We start from the raw sequence: 23,441 nt of genomic DNA on the forward strand, positions 1-23,441 counted from the left end.
TGTGGTCATTGCACTGGAGGCACAAAAGGAAATGAACTGGGATGAGAAGGGGTTCTAAAGATTGGGTGTCAGGGAAGGCCTCAGGGAGGAGATGCCTCAGCTGAACGGTGAGGAGGAGGAGCCTCGTGGAGACCAACGAGCAGGGACAGAGGAAACAGTAAGTGCAGAGCTGGGGAGCAGGAACAGAAGGGCTCGGGGGTAGAAGCTAAGGGGAGACCAGGAGATAGTCAGAGAGGTAGGCAGGGCCAGATCATGCAGGGTCTGTGGGCTAACGTAAGGAGTTTGATTTTTCCCCCCAGGCCATTCTGATATATAAGTAAAGGACTATTAATAACCCATTTTACAGGTGAGGACAGTGAAGCTCAGAGAGGTTAAGTAACTTGCCCAAGGTCCCACAGCTAGGAAGGGTCAAGGTGTAGACTAACCTAGGAACCCACACCCCTCACTGCTACCCAGCCTCTCTGCCAACCCCGTGAGGACCAGCAGGGCTGGACTCCAGGTCTGGCTCCATCTGGTGACCTTCATTCTTTACGTGAACAAAGGGAATGAGACCTACGCTATGCTGCTCCCTCCCTCAGAAGGCGCCAACTTCCAGAAAATGCTTTTATGTGTGGAGACTGATGAGTGAGAGGGATTTAGATGCTGCAAGGAGACCATCCCCTGCTTACTCAGAGATTGGCCGGTCCAACTAGCAAGATCCTGCCAAGGTCCTACTACGTGCATGGCATGGTCTCAGACACAAGTCAGCTTGGTGCGGCCCCCCGGGCTCCCAGCTGGCAAGGAAGGCAGAATCCTCACAGATGCTTAGGACTCTGCAGAACTCTGCCCACCCAGCCCCTCTCCCCTTGCTGGCCTGTGCTCCCCACCTGCTCCCAAGACTAGGCCAGCTCCACCCATTATACACTAATGCACCTCTGTGCCTGTGATTATGTGATCGGTGCCTGATTCCCGCCCTGCCCCCTCGTAAGCCCCATGAGCATGGGGACCTGATGGCATTGTGCATTGTTACAGTCCCAGCGCTCTGCACAGAGCCTGGCCCTTTCTCAGGCTTAATACATATTTACCAAATGACTACATCCTTCAGTGCCCAGCTCTCATGTTGGCTCTTTCCAAGGAACTTGGTCAGTTACTTCCTCTCATGGGTTCGCATCTTGTGTGTGTGTGTGTATGTGCATATGTGTGCACACGTGTGTGTTTATATGTGTCCTTTAGACTTCAAGCTCCTTGGAGGACAAACAGCATTTTATTCGTCTGTGTGGGCCCTCACCCACTGTCAGGACTCAATCGTATGAAGGCACCGATTGTAATGTTTCTTTCCTACCAAGGGCCAGGTGTGAGCCGGTCCACAACCTTGAGCGGGGACTCGGGGGCCATAGGTTCTTCCCCCTCCTGCCACTAGCTGGGGCAGCTTCCGCACTCGACCAGTGGGACTCAGAGCAGTGCTGCCTTGTGTCACAGGTGTGAACTAACAGTCAAATGACACCATTGCTATGGAAACAGACCGGGAGAGTGAAGAACAAGCTACTGGGACAGGTTGGACAATGCCTCGGGGGCAGGGACCGTGCCTTCCATGTCTCTGTCTGCCCCGAGGCCTAGGGCTGGGGCCACACAGGCACTTTGTAAGCATTTTTGGAGGAAGCAGGCGTTTGGTTGTTCTCTCACGCTGTGCCGTGTGGCCCTGGGCAAGTAGCTAGCTTCCTTTGTTTGGGCCTCAGTTTCCCCACGTGAGCAATGAAGAGGGAGCATGGATTCAATCAGTGGTTCTTAATCTGTTGGGGGAGAGTCGCAGGGTCCTTTAGATTCGGATGAAATCTATGGACCAACTCCCAGTAAAAAAGGGGGAAGCGAATTTCCTGGGTTTCCCAGGCTCCCGTTAACCCCCCGCCCCCCCCCCCCCCGCCTTATCCCCTCCCAAGACAATAGAGGATTTCAGAGTGTCCTTCCCACCCTGATGCCTAAATTCTGTTCTGTGACATTCCTTCAAGCACTCTAGGCCCAAAATGAAGCGTTTCCCCCAGATTTCGTACAGACGCCTTTCCTCTAGCTTGAAACCAGCTCAGGAAGGTTGGGGGTGGGGCTGAGTCTATTAATATCCCTTCCTCCGCTGATTAACTCTCCATTAATTTACACTCCGTTTCCAAGCAGAGCTGGGGGAGCCGAGCTAATGGGCCAGGAAGGGGAGCGGGGTGGCACAGCCCCCTGTGCTGTATTATCCTCCCGGGCTGATGGGATGATGCTGTGGGCAGGAATAGCCTTTCTCCCCAGGGAGGGCTGAGGAGATGGTGGAGGCCTTTGGTTAGCCATTTTGTTGATGCCAACCTGTTGGGGGCTTCTTGAGGTCTCTGCCTTTTTGTGTCCGTCTGAGCACAGCGCCTGGCACACAGCAAGTCCTTGACCCCCTCCTCTGACTGGCTGACTTGTGTGACCTTGACAAGTGTCTTTCCTGGGCCTTCATTCCCCCACCCTGAAAAGAACAGCAAGTAAGATTCCCTGTGAGCGCCACCTGGGCGGCACTGGCCATTGTTGCCTGGAAGGCTGTGCAGAGAGAGATGCTGGCGAGGAAGGAACAGCCACATCTGCTGAGCAGTGAGGGGCGTGGTAGCACTTAGGTCACGTGGTTGACATCCCTGGTCTCTGTGTGATCCGAGAGGGATCAGCTGATATTCGTGATAATTCATAGTATCTCTGGGCCATCGGCCACCTCTGTGAAAGGGAATTCTCATTCCATCCAGTGCTTGATGACATCATTTCTGAGTAACATTCCTCTAGAATCTATTCTTTGAAACCCTAATCTCAGTCTCTCCTCGTGGCCAGAATGCATCGTGTGGGTCATTCATTCTTCCACTCAAAAAATCTGCCCAGGTGCCTCCCATGCTTCAGGATCTGTCTGGGCATGGAAGCGCTTTCATCATGACCTCCAGACTTGCCTTCCTCGTAGAACTGGAGGGAGGCTGGCCAGGGATCATGGCTTCCCATTTTACAGCAAAGCAGTGAGGCTTAGATCAGAGCCCCGAGCGGTCAGCCCCAAGAGTGGTCATTGAGCCCCAGGTTCCAAGGCCTTAACTCCCCGTCAGGCTAGACAAGATTGCTCTGGGAACAAGGGGGCTCTGGTCTTTGGGTTGGGGGTGGGGGGAGGGGAGTCAAGTGAGCTCCATTGCATTCTTGAGCCAGAGTCCACGGGTCCAGATCTACCCTTGGTCCTCCCCATCCCCAGAGCTTGGGTCAGGCCCAAGCAAAACCTCCTTTTGACCTTTCTTTTATTCTTAGCTGTGTTCCAAAAATGACAAACGCGTTTGTTCTCTTCTCCCCATGCCCCCCTTCGAACCACTCAGCTGCTGCTCCGGCTGCAAGGCCTGGAACAGATTTAGTGGGGCCAAAAGGCTGTCACGAGATGCGTATTTCAGATGAACTTCCTGAAGAAAGGATAAACAGCCTGACCTGGGATGGGAAAGCGTGCTGGGGGAGGCATCATGTGACAGCATGTGCTGCCAGAACAGGCCCAGCGACCAGGGATTACTAAATGAGGTCCTCGCTGCCTCGGCGAGAAGCAGGGTGAGCCCCACAGTCCAGGCCCCTGCTCACTGACCCTCCTTGCTGTGGATCGTAGACATCAGAGAACGAAGGGTCTGGTTCATCTGTGCGTGGAGTGCTCGGTGCCCTGCCTCTGTCCTGGATTTGCTGTGTGACCTTGGACACCTCACTCAAACTCTACGAGCCTCAGTTTCCCCAACTGTGAGACAGAGATTGGAATGGCACCCCGCCCTTACAGGTTGTTGTGAGGCAGTATTCACAAAGCCAAACTCTTTGTCCCAGGCCTTTTGTACTTGCCTTTCCCTCTGCCTCGAGCCTTCGTTCCTCCCCCTTCTGCCTGGCTGGTGCCTTCTCATCTTTCAGGCCTCCTAGTGTACGTTTGAGCTGCTCAGCGCAGCCTTCTTTGACCCCCAAAATAACCTGTGAATCTTCACCCTGTTCTTATTCTGCATCACAGCTTCCTTTTATCTTCTTCCCAGCCTTCCGCGCTCCCTGAAATGATCTTGTTTGTTTCCTTGTTTCACTCTTTTCTCCACGGGAGTGTAAGCTCCATGAGGGGCTGTCCCGGTCTTGGCATGTTGTGTCACCAGTGCCCAGACAGCGCCAGGCACAGAGTAGCCATTCAGTCCGTATGTGTTAGGGGAAGGGAGGGAGGAAAGAGATGAAGGAAGAATGGTAGCTACCACCACCACCACCACCACCATCATCATCTTTATTATCATCAGCACTATCAATGTCATCATCATCACCATCACCATCACTGTCATCATCTTCATCACCATCACCGTCATCACCACCATATCATCATCATCACCACCATTATCACATGAATTATAGTAGTAAGTAGTAGTAGTGGTGGTGGTAGTAATAAGTACTTAGATGTTAACTTATTTAGTCCTCAATAATAACCTTATGAAGTAGGTATTACCATTTGACAGGTGAAAAAACTAAGAAACTTGCCTAAGGACACATGGTTGAAAAGTATGGGTTCTGGGATTCAACCTCAGCTCCAGAGCCCAAACCCCTAACCACCATACTAACTACCTCTCTGTGAGTGAGTGAGGCAAGCAGGCCCTGGGAACATGCAGGGAGATGGTAGCTGTGGTTGTCCTTGTCGTGGTTGAACCCTGAAGCTTCTAGCCTTTCCACTGCCTGCCTGGACCCAAGGGTCAGAGCCGCTGGGACCCGCAGTGGGGTGCTGCTACCAGGGGCATAGACCGGCCTCGGGGCTATGTCCCAGGGGTTGAATGCGGGAGGCTGTGGTGCAGAGCTGCTGTCCTTGGTAGGGGGGACAGGTCTTGGTGGAGCACAGCCCAGACTGGGACTCCCAGGGCAAGACCATTTTCCTCTCTCCTGCTGCCTGCTCCTAAACGTCTGAGGTTCTTGGAGTTGATAACACAGTTCCTGGGCATCTTCTACCGCAGCACTCTGTGAGAACCTGATGGGGGAAGCATCCTAGAGGGTCTGGCAGGAGGGTGATGATGGTGCAGCTGCGTGTGCACAGCAGGCTTCTGCCGTGAAAACCGCTGAGCCGAGGTATGACTAACCGTGTTCCCTCTCTGCTCCACCCATGCTCCCTACTTCAGATAATCGACAGTGAGAATGAGGCCCTCCTGGCGGCGCTCACCAAGACCCTGGATGACATCCCTGAAGATGACGTGGGTCTGGCTGCCTTCCCGGCCCTGGACGGTGGAGACACACCATCCTGCACTTCCGTTTCGCCTGCCCCCTCATCTGCGCCCCCCAGCCCCTCCCTGGAGAGCCCCCCGGCCAGGGCCCCAGAGGTGGATGAGCTCTCACTGGTGAGAACCTATTTCCAGTCAAAGAGACGGTGGTGGCCTGGGATGTGGTGCTTGGTTGAAGGGCTGGTGGGTTTTGGGAAACCGGCTGCAGCCCCTGTAGAGGTCTCCGTGCCTCAGGGGCAATGGGGTTCACAGAAGACAGCCTGGATGGGGGGCCTCCCTGGGCCTCACCTTTACCACCCGTACAGCTGGGTTGGCCACAGAGTCTTCACACACATCTGTAGGCCCTTGGAGGTTTCATGGATTGACCTTAATTGTGTTGCAAAACCTTGAAATTACATGCAAGCATTTTCCTAAATATTATACACACACACACAGTAAAAATCAAGCAGATGTGACAGTGAGAAGCAAAACTTCCTTACTTGTCTCACGATTGCTTTTTCCTTCCCCAGAGTGTGCTGTGGTTACTGATCTGTTATATGACATTCCTCTTCCACTTTTTAAATGTTTTACTACACAAAGGGAGCCTACGTTACATTCTGCTCTGCACCTTGCTTTCCACAGTGTAACTGCGTGTCTTTGCAGTGCTTTCAGATGAGTACAGGCCGCTCTGTTCCGTCCTTTTTCTTGGCTGCATAGTGTTCCTTTGTAAGGACATACCATGGCTTATGTAACCAGCCCCCTTGTGGATGGATATTTATGTTGTTCCAACTCCTTTATTGCTACAGTGCTGTAGTCACTGCCCTGGCTCAGTGGCCTTTGCCACATGTGAGTGGATAAATTTCCTAGAAATGGAATTCTCGGGTCTACAGATACATGGTTGTTTGTTTTTCCCAGTTTAGACAGATACTTCCAGATTGTCCTCCAAACAGGTTGGACTGGTTTATACTTCCATCAGCAAAAGTTAAATGCTCTCTGTGTGAGTCTATGCGGAATGTGGGAATGTGCACATGGGGTCACAGCTTTCTGGGGAGAAGGTCTCAGCTTTTATGAGATCCTCAAAGGGGTCTGGACCTCGAGTTGCTCATAGCATTTGCCCTTGATTCAGGCTGAGGGTACAAATGCCAAGATGTCCTGGGGTGTGAAGTCCAGCTACACTCACCTTACCTTGGTGCTGTGACTCCTGGAGGCTGGGGAGACCCGGAAAATCAGCCTGTTGGAACTGGGGAGGTCTTAGGTCATGGAGAGTTTTGAGCTGGAAAGGCCTTTGACCCAGAGTAAGGAGGGCCCCTTCTGTGGCACACGAGAACCCAGGACGCCGTTCCTTCTTTCCTGCTTCTTTTAAGTTCCCCAAAGGAGTGTGAACCATTTAGTGAGCACCTTGGATGTGCTGGACATATGAGTAGGTTCACTCCCACATTGTGGCTCCTGCGAGAGGGCCCTGCTTCCTGTAAGATTAGAATCAGACCTCCTGGGTTTGAATCCCCACCCCACCGTTTACCGCCAGTGTGTCCTTAACCTCTCTGACTCAGCTTCCTGGTTTGTACGGTAAGGTCAAAAACAGTGCCTATCTCAAAGGCAGTAGGTAATACACGTAAACCACTTAGAACAGGGCCTGGCACACAGAAGTTGCTCAATAAATGCTCTCTAAGTCATGATCCTGGCACAACCATTACTAGTCCTAACAAGAGGAATTCTCAGTGCCATTTCTGTGTGGGGCTCTGGAGCAGGACCAAACCTCTGCGAGGCAGAGAGCGACCCCTGCTGGTCACAGACTGTTCCCTCCTGTGCCTTGACTGCCTGCGTTCCACACGTTTTTGAGCAGTGTTTCGGGCACTGAGCTAGGCACACGGGAAACAGACTCCTAGTACACTGTCCGAGTTAGAAAGGCCCTGAGATGTCCACACGCTCAGTTCTTAACCTGGAGTCATGGATGCCAGAGAGCCCACCATTGGCTTGACAAAGACCCATGGCCCTCTACAAACCTGTGCGTTTTTCTGAGGTCAGCAGCTTCCAGCATATTCTTAGAGGGACTCCTGAGTAAAAAAAAAAAAAAAAAGGTTCAGGTATAGTTATTTAATCTACCTGCCCCTGTTATTCCGATGGAGAAACCAAGGCCCAGAGAGGGAAAGGACTTGCCCAAGGTCTCATGCTGAGTTGGGCTGAGCTGGGCCAGAACCAGGCCCCTTCCCTCCAGTCCGCAGAACGTTTCCTGTCCACGTCAGAGAATCACAGATGTGTGTGTGTGTGTGTGTTGGTTTGGGGTCCAGATGGGGATCCTCCAGCTCCTACAGGAGTGTGGGATGGCCTTTTCTCTGCTTCCTGGGCCTTTGGCACGCCTTGTTGGGACAACCTGGGGGATATGACCCCCAAGGCAGCACTCGGTGCTTTAGCAAAAACCTGCCGTACTTCCTGGCTTTTGCTCACAGCCGTGGCCGAGATCGGATCCCTGGTAGGGCTCCAGTTGCACTCAGCTCCCTGCTAGCTCGGCTATGATACGTTGTGTGCCTGCCCTCTGGATGCAGACGTGTAAGTGTCTCAGCAGTTTTTATAGAAAAACTAGAAAAGCCAGACAAGCTGAAGTGTCACATGCTTCTTCTTGTGTAGCAACGTTGGGTGGCCGGAGGCGCTACGTGTATAGTATTAAGTACAGAGAGCTGATTGTCTAACAGCCCCAGACACACACAAGCATCCCAATAAAATGTAAATCCTTTTCAAAACTAATTACCTAAGAAGACTATCTGTGACTTAGAGAAACCCAACCAGATCTTGGGTCATGTCTGCCCATTCTGTTAGAGTACGATGTGCAGGGTGGGGCAAAAGCATGTCTCCAGTTGTGAGTACACGAAACACAGAGTTTATTCTTGTATTATTATTATTATGTATTCATTATGGTGTTACTTTCCATACAAACAACTTTAAACCTACTTTTGCCCCACTCTGTATATTGGGAACATAGTCTAGGTCAGTGGTTGGCAAACCGCGGCTCGCGAGCCACATGTGGCTCTTTGGCCCCTTGAGTGTGGCTCTTCCACAAAATGCCATGTGCGGGCGCGCACGTGCAGTGCGATTGAAACTTCATGGCCCATCCGCAGAAGTTGGTTTTCGGCTCTCAAAAGAAATTTCAATCGTTGTACTGTTGATATTTGGCTCTGTTGACTAATGATCAGTGGTCAGCAAACTCATTAGTCAACAGAGCCAAATATCAACAGTACAACGATTGACATTTCTTTTGAGAGCCAAATTTTTTAAACTTAAACTTCTTCTAACGCCACTTCTTCAAAATAGACTCGCCCAGGCCGTGGTATTTTGTGGAAGAGCCACACTCAAGGGGCCAAAGAGCCGCATGTGGCTCGCGAGCCACGGTTTGCCGACCACGGGTCTAGGTCATTGAATGCCTGTCCTATGTTCTTCCCAGGTCCTGTGATGACCGGGTCAGGGCGTGATCAGTCCGAGGGGCTTGCTGGGGCTCGGGCCTCTCCGTCCTCCATGGCCTCTGGCTGTGGCTCAGCCCAGCTTCTCTTCTCTCTGCTTCTCCCGCAGCTGCAGAAGCTCCTGCTTGCCACATCCTACCCAGCGTCCGGCTCCGATTCCCAGAAGGAAGGGGCCGCCTGGCGCCGGACCAGCCTCAGGTCCAAAAGTCAGCGGCCTTGTGTCAAGGTATTTCTGCACGCGCCCTGAAACCCACCTGGCCCCCAGGTGGCTGGGGGTGGGGGTGCAACCTTCAGCTCTTGTTAGGGGTTTCAAGTTCAGTCGACATCCACCTTCCCCCCTTCCTCCTCCCGCAGTCCTTGTACCTGGTGTGCTGGGCACTTCATGAGACCCAGGCCAGGTTGGGGTTCCAGGCAGTGTCAGACACTGGGCTAGAGTAGGGACAAGGGAGGCGTGGCCTGTCCTCAGGGGGCTTTTTCTATGTGGTGACAGCGTGAAACAGATCTTGTGGTTTGGAGACCACAGTAAGGAGCTGGGTTTCTTTTGGGGGAGCCGTGGGGAGTTGGCAGCTGTATTATGAACACCCAGGAGCTAAGCCAGACCTTTCCCCCACTTGGGCTCCGTCTTCCGAGACTTCCCAGGAGAGGTTTCAGTTTCAGGGGCGATTTCCCAGCGCCCCTGTTACAGCCTGCACGCAGCCCTCCCCCTCTTGCCATGGGACACTCCTGCAGGGACTGGCCTGCAGTCCCACCTCACGGCAGAGTGGGGTGGCCTCTCTCGGACCCTGGCTCTGTGTAGGAACCTGTCCCCATGCCCTCTCCCTGGCTGAGTTCCAAAACAAAGGACCGCCCCTTACGTTCTGTTCTGTGGAGCGGGCAGCAGCTCAGCTCCTTGATGAGCAAGCTCTCTGTCCTGCGGGAGGCTAGGAGATGTGAGACACGCCTGACAGCCATCAGGCCCAGCAGACACAGGTGCCCTGGAGGAGAGCCCTGGACAGACCAGTGGAGACAGGGAGGCTGGTCAGAGTCTCTGGGGCCACATTTCAGAGGGCCCCCCAGTACCTGGCCAAGGGGTCTTCCCTTTATCTGATGGGCACTGGGAAGCTATTGAGTTTATCTTCTTCTTTTTTAAAATATATATTTATTGATTTCAGAGAGGAAAGGAGAGAGAGAGGGGGGCGGGGGACATCAATGATGAGAGATGTTCCTGCACAGCCCACACTGGGGATTGAGCTCGCAACCTGGGCATGTACCCTGGCCGGGAATTGAACCGTGACCTCTTGGTTCATGGTCGATGCTCAATCACTGAGCCACGCCAGCCGGGCTCTTTTGTATTTTTTTAACAGCTTTATGGAGGTGCCACTTACATATAAAAGGCACCTGTTTGGGAAACACAACTCAATGATTTTTAGTAAATTTGCAGGATCACATAGTCATCACCACAACCAGTTTTAGAACATTTCCTCCATCCCAGAAAGATCCCGTGCCCCATTTATAGTTAATCCCTGTTCCCACGCCTGCCCCGGGCAACCCACAATGTCTTCCTGGCGCTGTTACTGAGGCAGCGGGCAGGGCTGTGGGGCGGCAGGGCAGGCTCTGCTGTGGCTCTGGAAGGGGTGAAATCCAGGCTGGGTGGCCGGCGTTCCTTCGTGCCTCATCGCCTGAGCACAGCCAGGTGCCGGGCTCTGTGCTGGGGACACAATGCGTGAAACCTGGCCGTGTTGGATGACCCTTCCTGAGCCCGGCCAGTGGCTGCAGGGGTGGGGCCGAGGGGAGGAGCAGGGTGGGCCTCCCTCCTCACTCCGGTCTCTTTTCCTTCCTAGGTGGACAGCACCCAAGAGAAGAAGGCCCCCACGACGCAGCCTCAGAGCCGGAGTTGTTCGGAACTGCATAAGCACCTCACCTCGGTGCCATCCTGCCTCCAGGCGAAAGCCCACTCCCCAGAGAGGGGCCTGCAGCCACCAGCCCCCCTGCCTCCCCGGCTCCCCGCCAAGGAGGATGAGGAGCCGGGCAAGGACTTCTTGAGCCCCCAGCCAGCTCCATCCTCTCCCTGGGACTCCCCGGCGGCGCAGGGCAGGGCAGGCCCTGGCGCCCAGGTTTCCCCGGAGGACATGCAGGCCGTGCTGCAGCTTATTCGCTACATGCACACCTACTGCCTCCCCCAGAGGAAGCTGCCCACGCCGGCCTCAGAGCCAGCCCCTCAGCCCTGCACCAACCCCTCCAAGCAGGTCAGACCCCGGTCCCCGCACCCCTCCAAAGCCACGTGGGCTGAGTTTTCCATCCTGAGGGAACTTCTGGCTCAAGATGTCCTCTGTGATGTCAGCAAACCCTACCGCCTGGCCACACCTGTCTACGCCTCCCTCAGGCCCCAGCACAGGCCCAGAGATGGTCAGGCCTCCCCTGGCCGCCCGTGTCCTGTGGAGGAGGTGAGGGTCGCAGCTTCACCCAAGAGCACCGGGCCCAGCCGCAGCCTGCGCCCACTGCGGCTGGAGGTGAAAGGCCGTGTCAGCCGGTTGGCTAGGCTGCAGCGGCGGGAGGAAGATGAGGAGGAGGAGGAGGAGGAGGAGGAAGAAAAAGAAGAGGAGGAGGAGGAAGAGTGGGGCTGGAAAAGGCCGGGCAGAGGCTTGCCGTGGACCAAGCTGGGGAGGAAGCTGGAGAGCTCGGTGTGCCCCGTGCGGCGTTCCAGGAGACTGAACCCGGAGCTTGGCCCCTGGCTGACGTTCACCGATGAGTCGCTGGGCCCCTCGGAGCCCCCAGGAGAAGGAGCTCTGCCCTCGCTGAGCCTGGCTCCCGAGGCCTACGACACGGAGGGGGAGCAGGGCAGCCCCACGGACGAGGACAGTGGCCAAGACCAGCAGCAACCCCGGGGACCCCAGATCCCGGCTCTGGAGAGCCCCTGTGAGAGTGGGTGTGGGGACACGGATGAGGACCCCAGCTGCCCGCGGCTCCCTTCCAGAGGTAGTCGGAGTCCGTCTGCAGGAGAGGGGCAGGGGTGGGATGTGGTGAACCCCCCTGTGCTGGGAGCCGGGAGCCGGGAGCCCTGCATTGGTCAAGTCCCTTCTCCTCTCTGGATCTCAACTTTCCTTTCTGTACAATGGGCTAGCTGGGCAGATCTTCAGGAATTGCCCGTACACCATGCATGGGCCAGACGCCACTTAATGCACAAGGAGTGAGATGCCTGCCTTGATGGGGCTTGTGTTTCAGTGGGGGAGGCAGGTGACCAAAGAGTAAGCACGAAAGGAAGATCATTACATATTGTGATCAGTGCTCTAAAGAAGACCTCGTGGGTGATGATGTGACAGAAGGTGTGTCTGTAAATTCAGCTCCACAATGAAGGTGAATTTTAAGTGGTAACAGTAGCGGTGATAATATTAAGAGTTCTCTGTTCTTCTGTGTACCTGTGTGCTTACTGTGCCAGGCCCTGGTCTAACACGGATGATCCCCACTGACCCCTCGCAAGGATATAATTACTCTGTTATAATCCCCATTTTGAGACACAGAAATGGAGGCACAGAGATATCTAGTGATCCCTTCAGCTAGTTAGTCCCGAGTCCATGGGTGCCAGAGCCCCTAGCTGCTGGCCTTCGGCTCCCAGCTCTTCCCCCTGCGCTACACTGTGTGGCCAAGAGGGGTCGCCCTTTGCACTCATCTGCTCTTTCTGGGAAATGGAGTAAATCTGCCAGGGGCTCATGTTGCTGAGACCCTGGGATGAAGGTGTCTTTGGGTTGTCCCCTAAAAATGGCAGAGGCTTTTGGGTCGCGTGCTTGAAGGGAGCTGTGCTTGGTACCAATTGGGGTCTCCTCCTGAGGGAAGCCTTTGCTAATGGTGCCGTGTTGAGGGATCTTAACTTTTTTCTCTTTTGTCTGCATTTCAGACTCTTCCAGGTGCCTCACGCTGACCTTGTCACAAAGGTAGGTTTTGGAAATTATCGGTTTATTATTCCATGAGACTTTGTCCTTGTGGGGGTGTACGTCGGGGGTGGGGGGGAAGGGAGCTGGGTGGTCCATCAGTCCTGAGCCTGGCCCTGCCCCCATGCCCATGCCCTCATTGCCCCGGGGCCCTCGGAGCTGGGCTCCCTTAGAAGGGAGTTTGCTATTAGGCACTAGTCTCTGCAGGGAAGGGTGGGGAATCAAGGCCTCCACCATTTTGTAAGCTGTCCTTTCCAGGACCAGGGAGGGAGTTCTTTTCTCGATGGGGGAAAGCTGGAAATGCTGTGTGGCTTTGGGCAAGTCTGTCTCCCTCTCTGGGCCTCAGGTGCTCAATCTGTAAAATAAGGAGGCTGACGATCCTTGCCCTCTCTCCACTCTCCAGTAGATCTCTCTTGCAGCTTTGAATTTCCTCTAAAAGCCAGGAAGGGGCGGGGGAGGGGTCCCCAGCAAATTCTCCCCAGGCCTCACTTCCATGGGCAGCAGGGCCAGGGTCTATCACGGTGTCCCTTTGCCCTCTCCCATGCTCGGGGAGGTGAGGCCTGCTGCTGACTGGCCTCTTTCCTTTCTGTCCTCCCCGCCCACCAGTGACCCTCCTTTTGGCAAGAAGAGTTTTGAGCAGACCTTGACAGTGGAACTCTGTGGCACGGCAGGTGAGCCGGGGCTGCCCTCGGGGGAGCTGGCACAATGCCTAGCAACGAGTCCCCCACACTGAGCAGCCCCTCGGGCGGTGAGGGGTGCCCCTTGAGCTCTCCCTGCCACTGCGGCACAGGCTGTGCCGGGTCTTGAGATGCATACTGAGGGTGTTCTAAGGAGCAGACTCAGGGGCCAACTGGCCTGTGAGCTGATGTTGGGGTCAGCAAAGGCAGAGCCACTGTCTCCCCGCAAAGGAGTCCGCCGTCCTGTGTGGGAGACAGACCCACACCGTGACAAGCACTGTTTCGTTCTCACTAATTCCAAAGCATGTGCAGAGCTCTGGCAGCACAGGGGGCGGTGCAGAGGGGCGGAAGTGGGGCCTGGGCAGATTTGCAGGGGGCATTTGAGCTGGGCTTGCAGGATGAGTGGGAGTTGGGGAGACAAAGAAGGGGAAGGGTATCTCTGGCAGCAGAATCAGCACGAGCAAAGGCAAGAGGAGGGGAAGTACAGAGGCCCCGGAGGAGGCCGGTCCCCTGGCGTTGTGACGTGGCAGACCCGGGGGGTCAGGAAAGAGCAGCCACAAGAGGCTGGGAGGAAGGCCAGGCTGAGGGGTTTGGTGTTGATCCTATAGCCTTCGGGAGCCCAAGAGAGGAAGCGATCTGTGGTGTTTTACCGAGTCCCCTCTTGTGTGTGGGGGAGGATGGAGGCCAAGGTCAGATGCAGGAGCACTAAGGACACCGTGGTGATCAAATCCAGGTGGGAGGCAGCTGGGAGGTCCTGTTGAATGACCGGATGGGGAGCAGGAAGGTATCCTGGATGGTCGGGGGCTTCGGCTGCCATTGCCAGGCTACAGAAGGGATGGCAAATGGGTTTCATCACGTCAGCTCCGAAAAATGGATGGTGGACTCTGCGGAGTCCCAGGCCATGCCCAGGCTCAGCCAGAAGTGCAGTAACCGATTAGGGATGCCTGCCATCCCATAGCGTTTGGGAAGTGGGGTCCCACTTTGCCATCCCAAACCAGGGTTTCAGTGTCTCTTGGAGAAGTGATCTGTCTGCACCTCACATGTCTCTCCTCTCGCATGGATAGGACTCACCCCACCCACCACCCCTCCCTACAAGCCCACAGAGGAGGACCCCTTCAAGCCGGACATCAAGCACAGCCCAGGCCAAGACATAGCTCCCGGCCTCCCCACCCCGGAGGGCCCCCAGCTCCGGGCTGCCACAGGGGCGGCCCACAAGCTGCCAAAGCAGCACCCCGAGCGGAGTGAGCTCCTGTCCCACCTGCGGCACCCCACAGCCCAGCCCGCCTCCCAGGCCGGCCAGAAGCGCCCCTTCTCCTGTTCCTTTGGAGACCATGACTACTGCCAGGTGCTCAAGCCCGAGGGTGCCCTGCAGAGGAAGGTGCTGAGGTCCTGGGAGCCATCTGGGGTCCACCTGGAGGATTGGCCCCAGCAAGGTGCCCTGCAGGCTGAGGCGCAGGCCTCTGGCTGGGAGGAACACCGAAGCGGTGACGCAGGTGCACCCGCCAAGGACAGTCTGCTGCTGAGAGACCACGAGATCCGCGCCAGCCTCACCAAGCACTTTGGGCTCCTGGAGACCGCCCTGGAGGACGAAGACCTGGCCTTGTGCAAGAGCCCCGAGTACGACACTGTTTTTGAGGACAGCAGCAGCAGCAGTGGCGAGAGCAGCTTCCTCCTGGAGGAGGAGGAGGAGGAGGACAATGATGAAGACTCAGGGGTCAGCCCCCCTCGCTCTGACTACTGCCCCTACCAGAGCCCACCGAGCAAGGCCAGTCGGCAGCTCTGTTCCCGCAGCCGCTCCAGCTCTGGCTCCTCATCCTGCCGCTCCCGGTCACCAGCCATCCGCAGGACCTTCAGGTATGGGTGGGTGGCCTCAGGAGGGACGACGGGCAGCTGAAGACCCCAGTTCCCAGGGTACCAGCGGAGGGAGGAGCCTTGAACCTGGGTCTGCGTTTCCTTGTGTGGTCCGTGACCCGGTTAGAGGCCTGAGGGTGGTCTCCTCGGGGGAGCTGTGGGCTAGTCCCGGAGGCAAGCAGAGCCTGCTGAGTGCCAGCCAGGAGTGGCCCCAATCTCCTGGCCTCAGGAGGGGAAGAACCTCTACTTTCCACCATTTGGAGCATTATGTCTAAATGAACTTACTTCTTATTCATCTGTTTTCTGCTTATATACTTGTAAGATGGGTAGGTTTTTATGGAAACATATACATACCCACACCGTTTCATACCTACGTGACACTTACATGTAAAAGGAAAATTAGCATGATTCTATTCTGTGTTCTGAAACATGCCTGGGTTTAAAGCAGTGATGAGGTTTTATCTCCTTTTCCGGTGCTGCTGAGTTGCACTGTGACTTTCCAGTCAACCCCCCTTTTACCTTTGCTCAGGGATGGTGCGATGGTGCGATGGTGCGATGGTGCGTCATGAGCCTGTTTGCTCATCCCGTGCTCACTGAACCGGCCTGCAGAGGGAGCCGGTCCAAAAGTCAGTGGATTGCTGGGCAGAAAGCATGGAGGTCTGGCATATTTTGGTGGAGGCAGGTTGCTTCTCTCCCTGATCCCAGCAGGATCTTCCTGGGGGAGGAGGGCCTGAGGTGGGTTGGTGCAGGTCCCAAACCCTCTGTCTGAGATGCACCTGAGTGACCACTAGATGGTGCTATTGGGTCTAGAGCAGTGCCGCTGAGTCACCTGGAGGGCTTGTTAACAGCAGATGGCTGAGTCCCACCCCCTGAGTTTTTGATTCTGTAGGTCTGGGGGTAGATAATTTGCATTTCTAACAAGTTCCCAGGTGAGGATGCCCAGAGTCCCCAGAGTATGACTCTGAGAACCAGAATTCAGGAATAGAAAGATACCTTTTCTTAGAAAATTTCAGCTTCCTATTCACAGATCTATACCAGCAGCTCTTCACTGTTTGAAAATCTGATGAATGCAAAGGCTCCTCCCCCATTAAAAAATGTGCTTATACATCTAACTGGTCATTCAATTTTTATGGGACTCCCCAGGCACTGATGTTTAGAAGCCCTGGACTATGTTACTCAAAATGAGCTCCCCAGCGATTTCTCTAAAAGCCCTTCTCTATAATAAGCCAGGATGATCAGTCAGGACCGGCTCCCTTAGACCTCTCTCCACTCTCTTTCCCGCTCCGTCCTCCTTCCCCCCGGGGCTGCTGGGAGCTAAATGACTCCGGGTTTACATTAGGCGGTTTCTCTGCCATGTTTGTTCCTGGTTCCAAAGCTACTGAGGTTCTATTCCTGTCAAACCCATCCCCCAACACTGGAGCTGGAGTTGCCCAGGCTCCTCCCCGCTGACAGGTTCTGGGGTGTTCAGGCAGGGCCTGCGTTCAGGGCTGGCTGGCGAAGAGTTGGGAGCCTTTCTAGAAACCCCCAGGACTTCTTTTCTCCGCTCGCTTTTGGCCAAGTTCAGCCTGGCTTTTCTGCTCACTGGAGGAAGCTGACTGCCTTCCTGCTTGGCTGCCTGGCAGAGCTCAGCACCTGGCGAGCCCGGTAAACTAGTCGTCAGCCTTCTCCAGGCCCACACTTCTTTCCCTGTGCTTCCGCCATCAAACACTGCTTGACAGGAAGCGTTTTGAGCTGGTTTAACAACACAAACCCCAAGCCCCGCAGCATCTTCCAGTCGCTCTCAGCTCTTGGGGGGACACTGCCAATTCCATGGCAGATGGACGATGATGCTGTTATTGCAGAGCACTTTAAAGTTCGCCGGTCGCGTCCCCTTCTCTTACCCTGTTTGATGCCTTTGGAGAGTGCATCTGCTTCCTATCCCCGTTTTATAGACTAGGAAGCTGAGGCCCAAAGAGGTTCAGCAGAAATACAGGGCCAGCAGTTATTATGCACTTAGGTCCTGGGCTCGGCATTTACGTGCGTTTTCTGATTGGACCCTCACAAAAGGCTGAGGAGGTGGATACCATCGACCTCCCTGCTTTGCGGATGAACTGAAGCTGAGAGGGCTTAGGTACCTGGCCCGGTGTCACCCGGCAGGGAGGCGGTAGAGCCAGGCTTCCAGCACAGGCTGTCTGACTGCAGAGCCCTGCTCTTACCCTCCGTGCTGTATCCCATTCCCAAGGGTGCAGACAGCTTGTGGGAGAGCCAGACCCAGCCACTCCTCACGTGCCATGCTCCCTCCGGGGGAGAGGGCAGCGTGCGGACAGGCAGGAAGGCACAGGCGTGGGGGCTTCCTCGGGCTGTGCCTCTGGATTGAGAAGCCTGATGGCCGGACCGGACATGGGGCTGTGATGGCAACCCCAGCACCAACCACCAGAGGGCAGTGGGTCTGACTCAGCAGACCTCCCTCTTCCTCTGGCTTCTGCACGTTCTAGTTTCGGCAAATCCCATTCTGCACCTGAGCCTCAGGGTCTTCATCTAGAAAATGGGGAAACATAAGACTGCATTGGTTTCTTCCTCCGATCAACTACGAGAGTGAAGTGAAAGGGCCTTTTTATCCGTAAGGGCCTGGCAGCAAGGTGGTGGTTCCCGGCGATCTAGTCCCAGAAGGTGGCAGGAGGCGTGTGTCAGTGTTCAGCCCCACGTGAGGCACTGGCTGCCCTTGCCCAGGGGGGTCCTCACAGTCCTGCCGCCCACCCCACACGGTCCCTTCTGAGAGTGAGTCCCTCTGCTTTGCTTGTTCACCGACAGATGTGAGAGCAGAGGGCCGTGTTCAGACGGAACGCCAAGCGTCCGGCATGCCAGGAAGCGGCGGGAAAAGGCTATTGTAAGTGACCTGGGGCCCCGGAGCCCAGAGCAAATGGGAACCAGCAGGGGTGTCAGGAAGGACCGGGACTTTGTAGGCCTGAAGCTCTTTCAGGGCAGGTGTGGTTGGGGAAACAGAGCCAGGCCGACCAGGCCACACACTAATCCCGCCTCCACCTTCTGTGTGACCTTGGGCAGGTATCCCTGCTTCCCTGAGCCTCAGTTTACTCATCTGTACACAAGAGAGTTGGACCTTATGCTTCCTAAGGGTCCCCCAGCTTGATCAGGTCTAAGGGACCAAGAGAACCCGTCCCTTGCTCACCACGCACCTCTCTAATCCTCCCCCAGAGAAATCACACAGACCCAGCCTGCCTAGTGAGCCTACTGCAAAGCACCTGCCTCACAACATTAATCGGGACGCTGGGGGTGGGGTTTGAGGGTCAGCCAGTCCCTCCATGTCACTGGAAAGGAGGGAAGGCGGAGTGAGACAAGCACAAAAAGACAAACGGACTCTCACTCGATTGCTTTCCCCATGACGGGTGCTTCGGGGAGGAGAAAGGGGGCACACACGGGGTATCCCTGCCACAGAGGGACAGAGCTGTCTGCCAGCAGGTGCTTAACCCCACAGCTGTGTGTGGAGCGTCGTCTTAGAATCCAGGTGTGACCTACCAGGCAGGAGTTGTGACGTGTGTGGCACGGTCCTAGGCCCTAGACGACCACAATGAACAAGACAGATGAGGGCAGAAGAGAGAGTGAGAACAGGCTCATAAACAAGAAATAAGCACTGTAATTACAGGTTAGGAGAAGCGCCGTGAGGGTGATCCCGTCACAATGAGACCGTCTGACTGTTTTGACTGTTGGGGAGGATGTATGTATCTGGTGGTCTGGAGGCGGGGCCTCTTCCAGGAGCTGAGCCCTGAGGGATGAAAGGTACCAGCCAAGCAAAGACTTAGAACAAGGGGCAGAGGCAGGAAAGAGTGTGATGAATTCAAGGAAACGCCCAGAGGCCCGGAGAGGGGCTTACTCACTGAGCTTAACTGAGACCCATCGTGTCCTGGTGTGGGGTGCACAGTTCCCATGACTGTTGACGGCAGAGCCTGGGAGGGCTCCAGGGTCGCTGGCCTTGACCTGCTCCTGGAGAAAGCCTGTCCCAGCCAGAACCTGTCCCTGTTGCCCCTGGAGGCACTGGCTCCCAGGTCCCCAGAGACATAGCTGGAGTCAAAGCAGGTCCAAGCGACTCGTCCATTGGCAGTGGCTTTAGCTGGGCGCAGCCACAGGTCGAAGAGGAGAGGCGGGGCTTCCCCACCCCTGCCCTCTGCTGGGCTGTTCTAGGGGCCCTTGGGCACGGTCCCGAGCTCACCTGAAGGTGGCCTCCGGCAGGGTGTCTACGGGCCCTGGCAGAACCAAGGATAATGCTGGCTCCAGAAGCCCTGTGTCTCCTATCCCATCCCTTTCCTCCCAGCCCACCTGACTCCCTGGACGACCTGGCTCCCAAGGGCTGCCCGCTGCCACCTGGCCTTCCCACCCCCACACCTCCCCCACTTCCCAAAAAAGTCTCAGACTCAAAACAAATGTGGGAGCTCCTGAGTACGAAGTTATAGTAACAGTGATGAGCCCCTCTGTTTTCTCCGCTCAGTCTCTGCTCATATTCTTCAAGGAAGCAATTGCTTCCCTTGGGGGTCACTTTCCTACCCCGAAGCCCCCTTCTCCAGCAGGACAGGTCCTCTGGGAGAGCGACCATCAGTGCCCTCTCTGACTCCAGCCCCCGCTGGTGCCACTCGCTTAGCCAGGCGTCATGGCCTGGGCACCAGGAATCCCTGGGAGCCTGCCGGGGGGGTGGGGGGGACGGGAAGCCAGGCAATGACGGGGTCCCTCTGTGTCCCCCTTCTCGAGCAGGGCGAAGGCCGAGTGGTGTATGTTCGAAATCTCTCCAGCGACATGAGCTCCCACGAGCTGAAGAGGCGCTTTGAAGTGTTTGGCGAGATTGTGGAGTGCCAGGTGCTGACGAGAAGCAAGAGGTGGGTGGAATCAAGCTCTGGCGGAGCAGGGGGGTGCGGAGGGGCAGAGGTCCCCATCCAGGGCTGGCCACACAGAAGATGCCCTAGAAGGTCTGTGGAACAAATTGGAGGAAATCCACAGCCTGGACCTGGAGAAGGACCAATAAGGATCGTGCAGCCCAGTAACAGCAGGGGACACGTGCTGAGGGTTTGCTAAGTACCAGTCAGCTTCCGTGCATTCTCTAAACTTCCCAACACTGTGCCTGTGACATATACACCCATCCTTCCTAGGGCTGACCTTTTATTGGGGAGCTCAGACAAGGTACCTGAGCAGCTGGTTCGTGGCAGAGCCAGATCAGCAGCCCACGTGTCTGCTCCAGGTTCCCCGCCCTAGAACGGAGACAGGGCAGCCAACAGCCCGTGGGGGTGAACGGCATCGATGCATTGGGACCTCGCTGCTCTGCAAGCTCCACGCTGCTCACCCCTCCCCCTTTCTCTGCGGCAGCCGTGCACAGACGGTCCGTTCTCCTGGGCAGCCTGGTTTTTCCTCACTCACCTGGGCAAGCAGTGTTGCCTCTGTCAGGGGTCTGCAACACTAGGTTGTATATGAAGGTACAACTTAGATGTCAAAAACGTGGTCAGTTTTGAAATAATTCTGAAGTATCTCCTATTATACTTGCAAGCTACGTTATTAAAGTTTTTAAATCCTAATTTGATCATAATTTTTAAAGCTTCAATGAGAAAATAGCGTCTGCATAAAAATCATTGTATGCCTCACATCCATTCGGATGGCCACAGAAAATAACAAGTGTTGGCAAGGAGGTGGAGGAAAGGGAACCCTTCTGCACTCTTGGTGGGAATATAAAATGGTGCAGCCACTGTGGGAAACAGTATGAAATTGCCTAAAAAATTAGACATAGAATTACCACAGGATCCAGCAATCCCACTTCTGGGTATATACTCAAAAGAATTGAAAGCAAGATCTCACAGAGATATTTGCACAACCATGTCCATAGCACCATGATTCACCATAGCCAACAGGTGGGAAGCACCCAAGGGTCCATCCACAGGTGAATGGATGAAGAAAATAATAGTATATGCATATGATGGAATGTTATTCAATCTTAAAAAGAAAGGAAATCCTGTTATATGCTATAAGCATGAATGGATCTTGAGGACATTCTGCTAAGTGGAATAAAGCCACTCACAAAGTCATACTGTGTGATTCCACTTGTCTGAGGTCCTTAGACCAGTTAAAGTCATAGAAACAGAAAGTAGAATAGTGATTGCCAGGGGCTGGGGAGAGGGGGTAAGGGAGAGTTATTCAATGGGTATAGAGCTTCAGTTTTGCAAGATGAAGACGTTCTGGGGATCTGTTGCACAACAATGTGTATATACTTAACACGACTGAACTAGACACTTAAAAATAGTAAAGATGGCTCTGGCTGGCGTGGCTCGGTGGGTTGGGCATCAGCCCATGCACCGAAAGGTTGCCAGTTTGATCCCTGTTCAGGGCACACTCCCAGATTGCAGGCTCCACCCCTGGTTGGGACCATGCAGGAGACAGCCGATCAATGTTTCCCCTCTCACATCAGTGTTTCTCTCTCTCTCCCTCTCTAAAAATTAAGAAAAATATTTTAAAACAATAGTAAAGATGGTACATTTTATGTGATGTGTTTTTACCACAATTGTTTAAAAGAGCCATCATACAAATGGAACTCTTTAAAGTTCTGTGCAGTCTTCAGGATACCATATGTAGATCACATGCCAAAGCAAAAAGCAAATTAATTTTTATTTTTTTAAATATTTTATTGATTTTTTACAGAGAGGAAGGGAGAGAGATAGAGAGTCAGAAACATTGATGAGAGAGAAACATCGATCAGCTGTCTCTTGCACACCCCCCACTGGGGATGTGCCCACAACCAAGGTACATGCCCTTGACCGGAATCGAACCCAGGACCCTTCAGTCCACAGGCTGACGCTCTCTCCACTGAGCCAAACTGGTTTCGGCGCAAATTAATTTTTAAAGAGGAGGGTCAGTTAATATTTTTAATGCACACACGAGTCTCAGACATATTTAAAGAGGCAGAAGGGGTTCGACGTTGGCCTGGCTCAGACAAGTGTCAGGACCCAGGATTCAGTGGAGTGTTTATTAGGCACCTGCTGTTGGCAAGCCTGTCGCAGGGTGAGGGGAACCTCCACATTGTCTCTGCCCCCGAGTCTGCACAGCAGTGGATTTATCAGTCGGGATTCGAAGAGCTGGGGGTGGGGTAGGACTGACTTTGGGCTCCCCGAGCCTTGGCAAATGTCACAGATGTCTGCCATGAAGGATGAGATGCGTACCAGCGATATTAGGGAGGGTGAGGCCAGGTTAGCAGCCAAGGAAGTGGTGGGATGGGGGGGAAGGCATGGCAAACCCCAGAAAACAGGAGTCATGGGGCGAAGGGGAGTGTGAAGCGCAGCAGCCTTCATGGCGGGAGGCCTGAGTGAGGACCCCCTGAGCCCACTGACCTGTTCCCTCCTCCCTGCGCTGAGCTGGCAGCAGCCCCGCTGAGGGGGGTGGGTGGTGGGTGGCGGCCAGCGCTGGCAGGCATCCCGTAAAGCGCCTGCTCTGTTGTTACATCACGGAGGCCAGCTTAGCCATTGTCCTCGTCTCTGTTTGGGGGGGTCATGCGACATGGGTGCTGGGTCACTGGCTTTCTACCCCTCATCCAGTCATGGGTGGTCTGACAGGGTCAACCAAGCTGGCCCGGGGTCACAGTCCCTTGTCCTGTCCCGCAGAGGCGAGAAGTACGGCTTCATCACCTACCGGTGTTCCGAGCACGCCGCCCTCTCCCTGCGGAACGGCGCCGCCCTGCGCAAGCACAACGAGCCCTCGTTCCGGCTGAGCTGCGGGGGGCTCCGGGGCTTCTGCTGGCCCAGGTACACGGACTACGGTAAGTCCGCGGGCCCCCACGATCCCTGAGACCCAAGCACAAAGGGCGAGACCTCCCTTCATGAAACCCAGGCCTAATACCCCATCTGGACACAGCTCCCAACCCCGGCTCCCTGTGCCAATTCGGACAGCTCTGCGGCCACTTCCCTCGCGGCTGCCGCCTTGCTTTCCTTCTGGTCTCTGGCCCATCTCGTCCTGTCCTAGGACCGGCACCAAAAAGAGATTCAGGTCTCCCGGGACCTCTTGGAAGGTCCAATCTTGTGCCCACAGCCACGTGGCAGCACCACTGGCTGCCCTGCCCCCCTGGGGGGGCATTCCGTGGTGGCCCCCACAGGCAGCAGCCTTGTCCATGAACAATACTGTGGCCCTGCCCTCCCCGTTTGGGGGCAAGATAGTGAAGAAAGACAAAGAAGTGTAGTCTAGGAGAGAATTATTTGCAGGGGAGAGTCCGCTGCAGCCTCCTTAGCACGGGGCTGCGTGTCGGAGGGCTGGGAGGGTTCCGGGCCGGGCAGCGCTCCACCGGGCGCATGCCCATGTCTGGGACCCGGGTTCATCGCCAGACAGGGAGGGCATCCTAGTTCTGTA

At 55.2% G+C, this 23,441-nt stretch overlaps 1 protein-coding gene across 1 annotated transcript in view; it reads left to right on the forward strand.

Moving 5' to 3' along the window:
- Window positions 1–23,441, forward strand: part of PPARGC1B (PPARG coactivator 1 beta) — a 104,848-nt gene that overhangs the window by 73,790 nt on the left and 7,617 nt on the right. Inside the window, exons 3-11 of the mRNA XM_079771631.1 lie at window positions 5,118–5,333; window positions 8,757–8,873; window positions 10,468–11,602; window positions 12,519–12,555; window positions 13,159–13,223; window positions 14,294–15,083; window positions 17,871–17,946; window positions 19,821–19,942; window positions 22,703–22,857. Of these exons, the coding sequence (XP_079627757.1) occupies window positions 5,118–5,333; window positions 8,757–8,873; window positions 10,468–11,602; window positions 12,519–12,555; window positions 13,159–13,223; window positions 14,294–15,083; window positions 17,871–17,946; window positions 19,821–19,942; window positions 22,703–22,857 (2,713 nt within the window). The remainder of the gene's footprint in view (window positions 1–5,117; window positions 5,334–8,756; window positions 8,874–10,467; window positions 11,603–12,518; window positions 12,556–13,158; window positions 13,224–14,293; window positions 15,084–17,870; window positions 17,947–19,820; window positions 19,943–22,702; window positions 22,858–23,441) is intronic.

Source organism: Cnephaeus nilssonii (assembly GCF_951640355.1).
Source record: "Cnephaeus nilssonii genome assembly, chromosome: 5".
NCBI lineage: Eukaryota > Metazoa > Chordata > Mammalia > Chiroptera > Vespertilionidae > Cnephaeus > Cnephaeus nilssonii.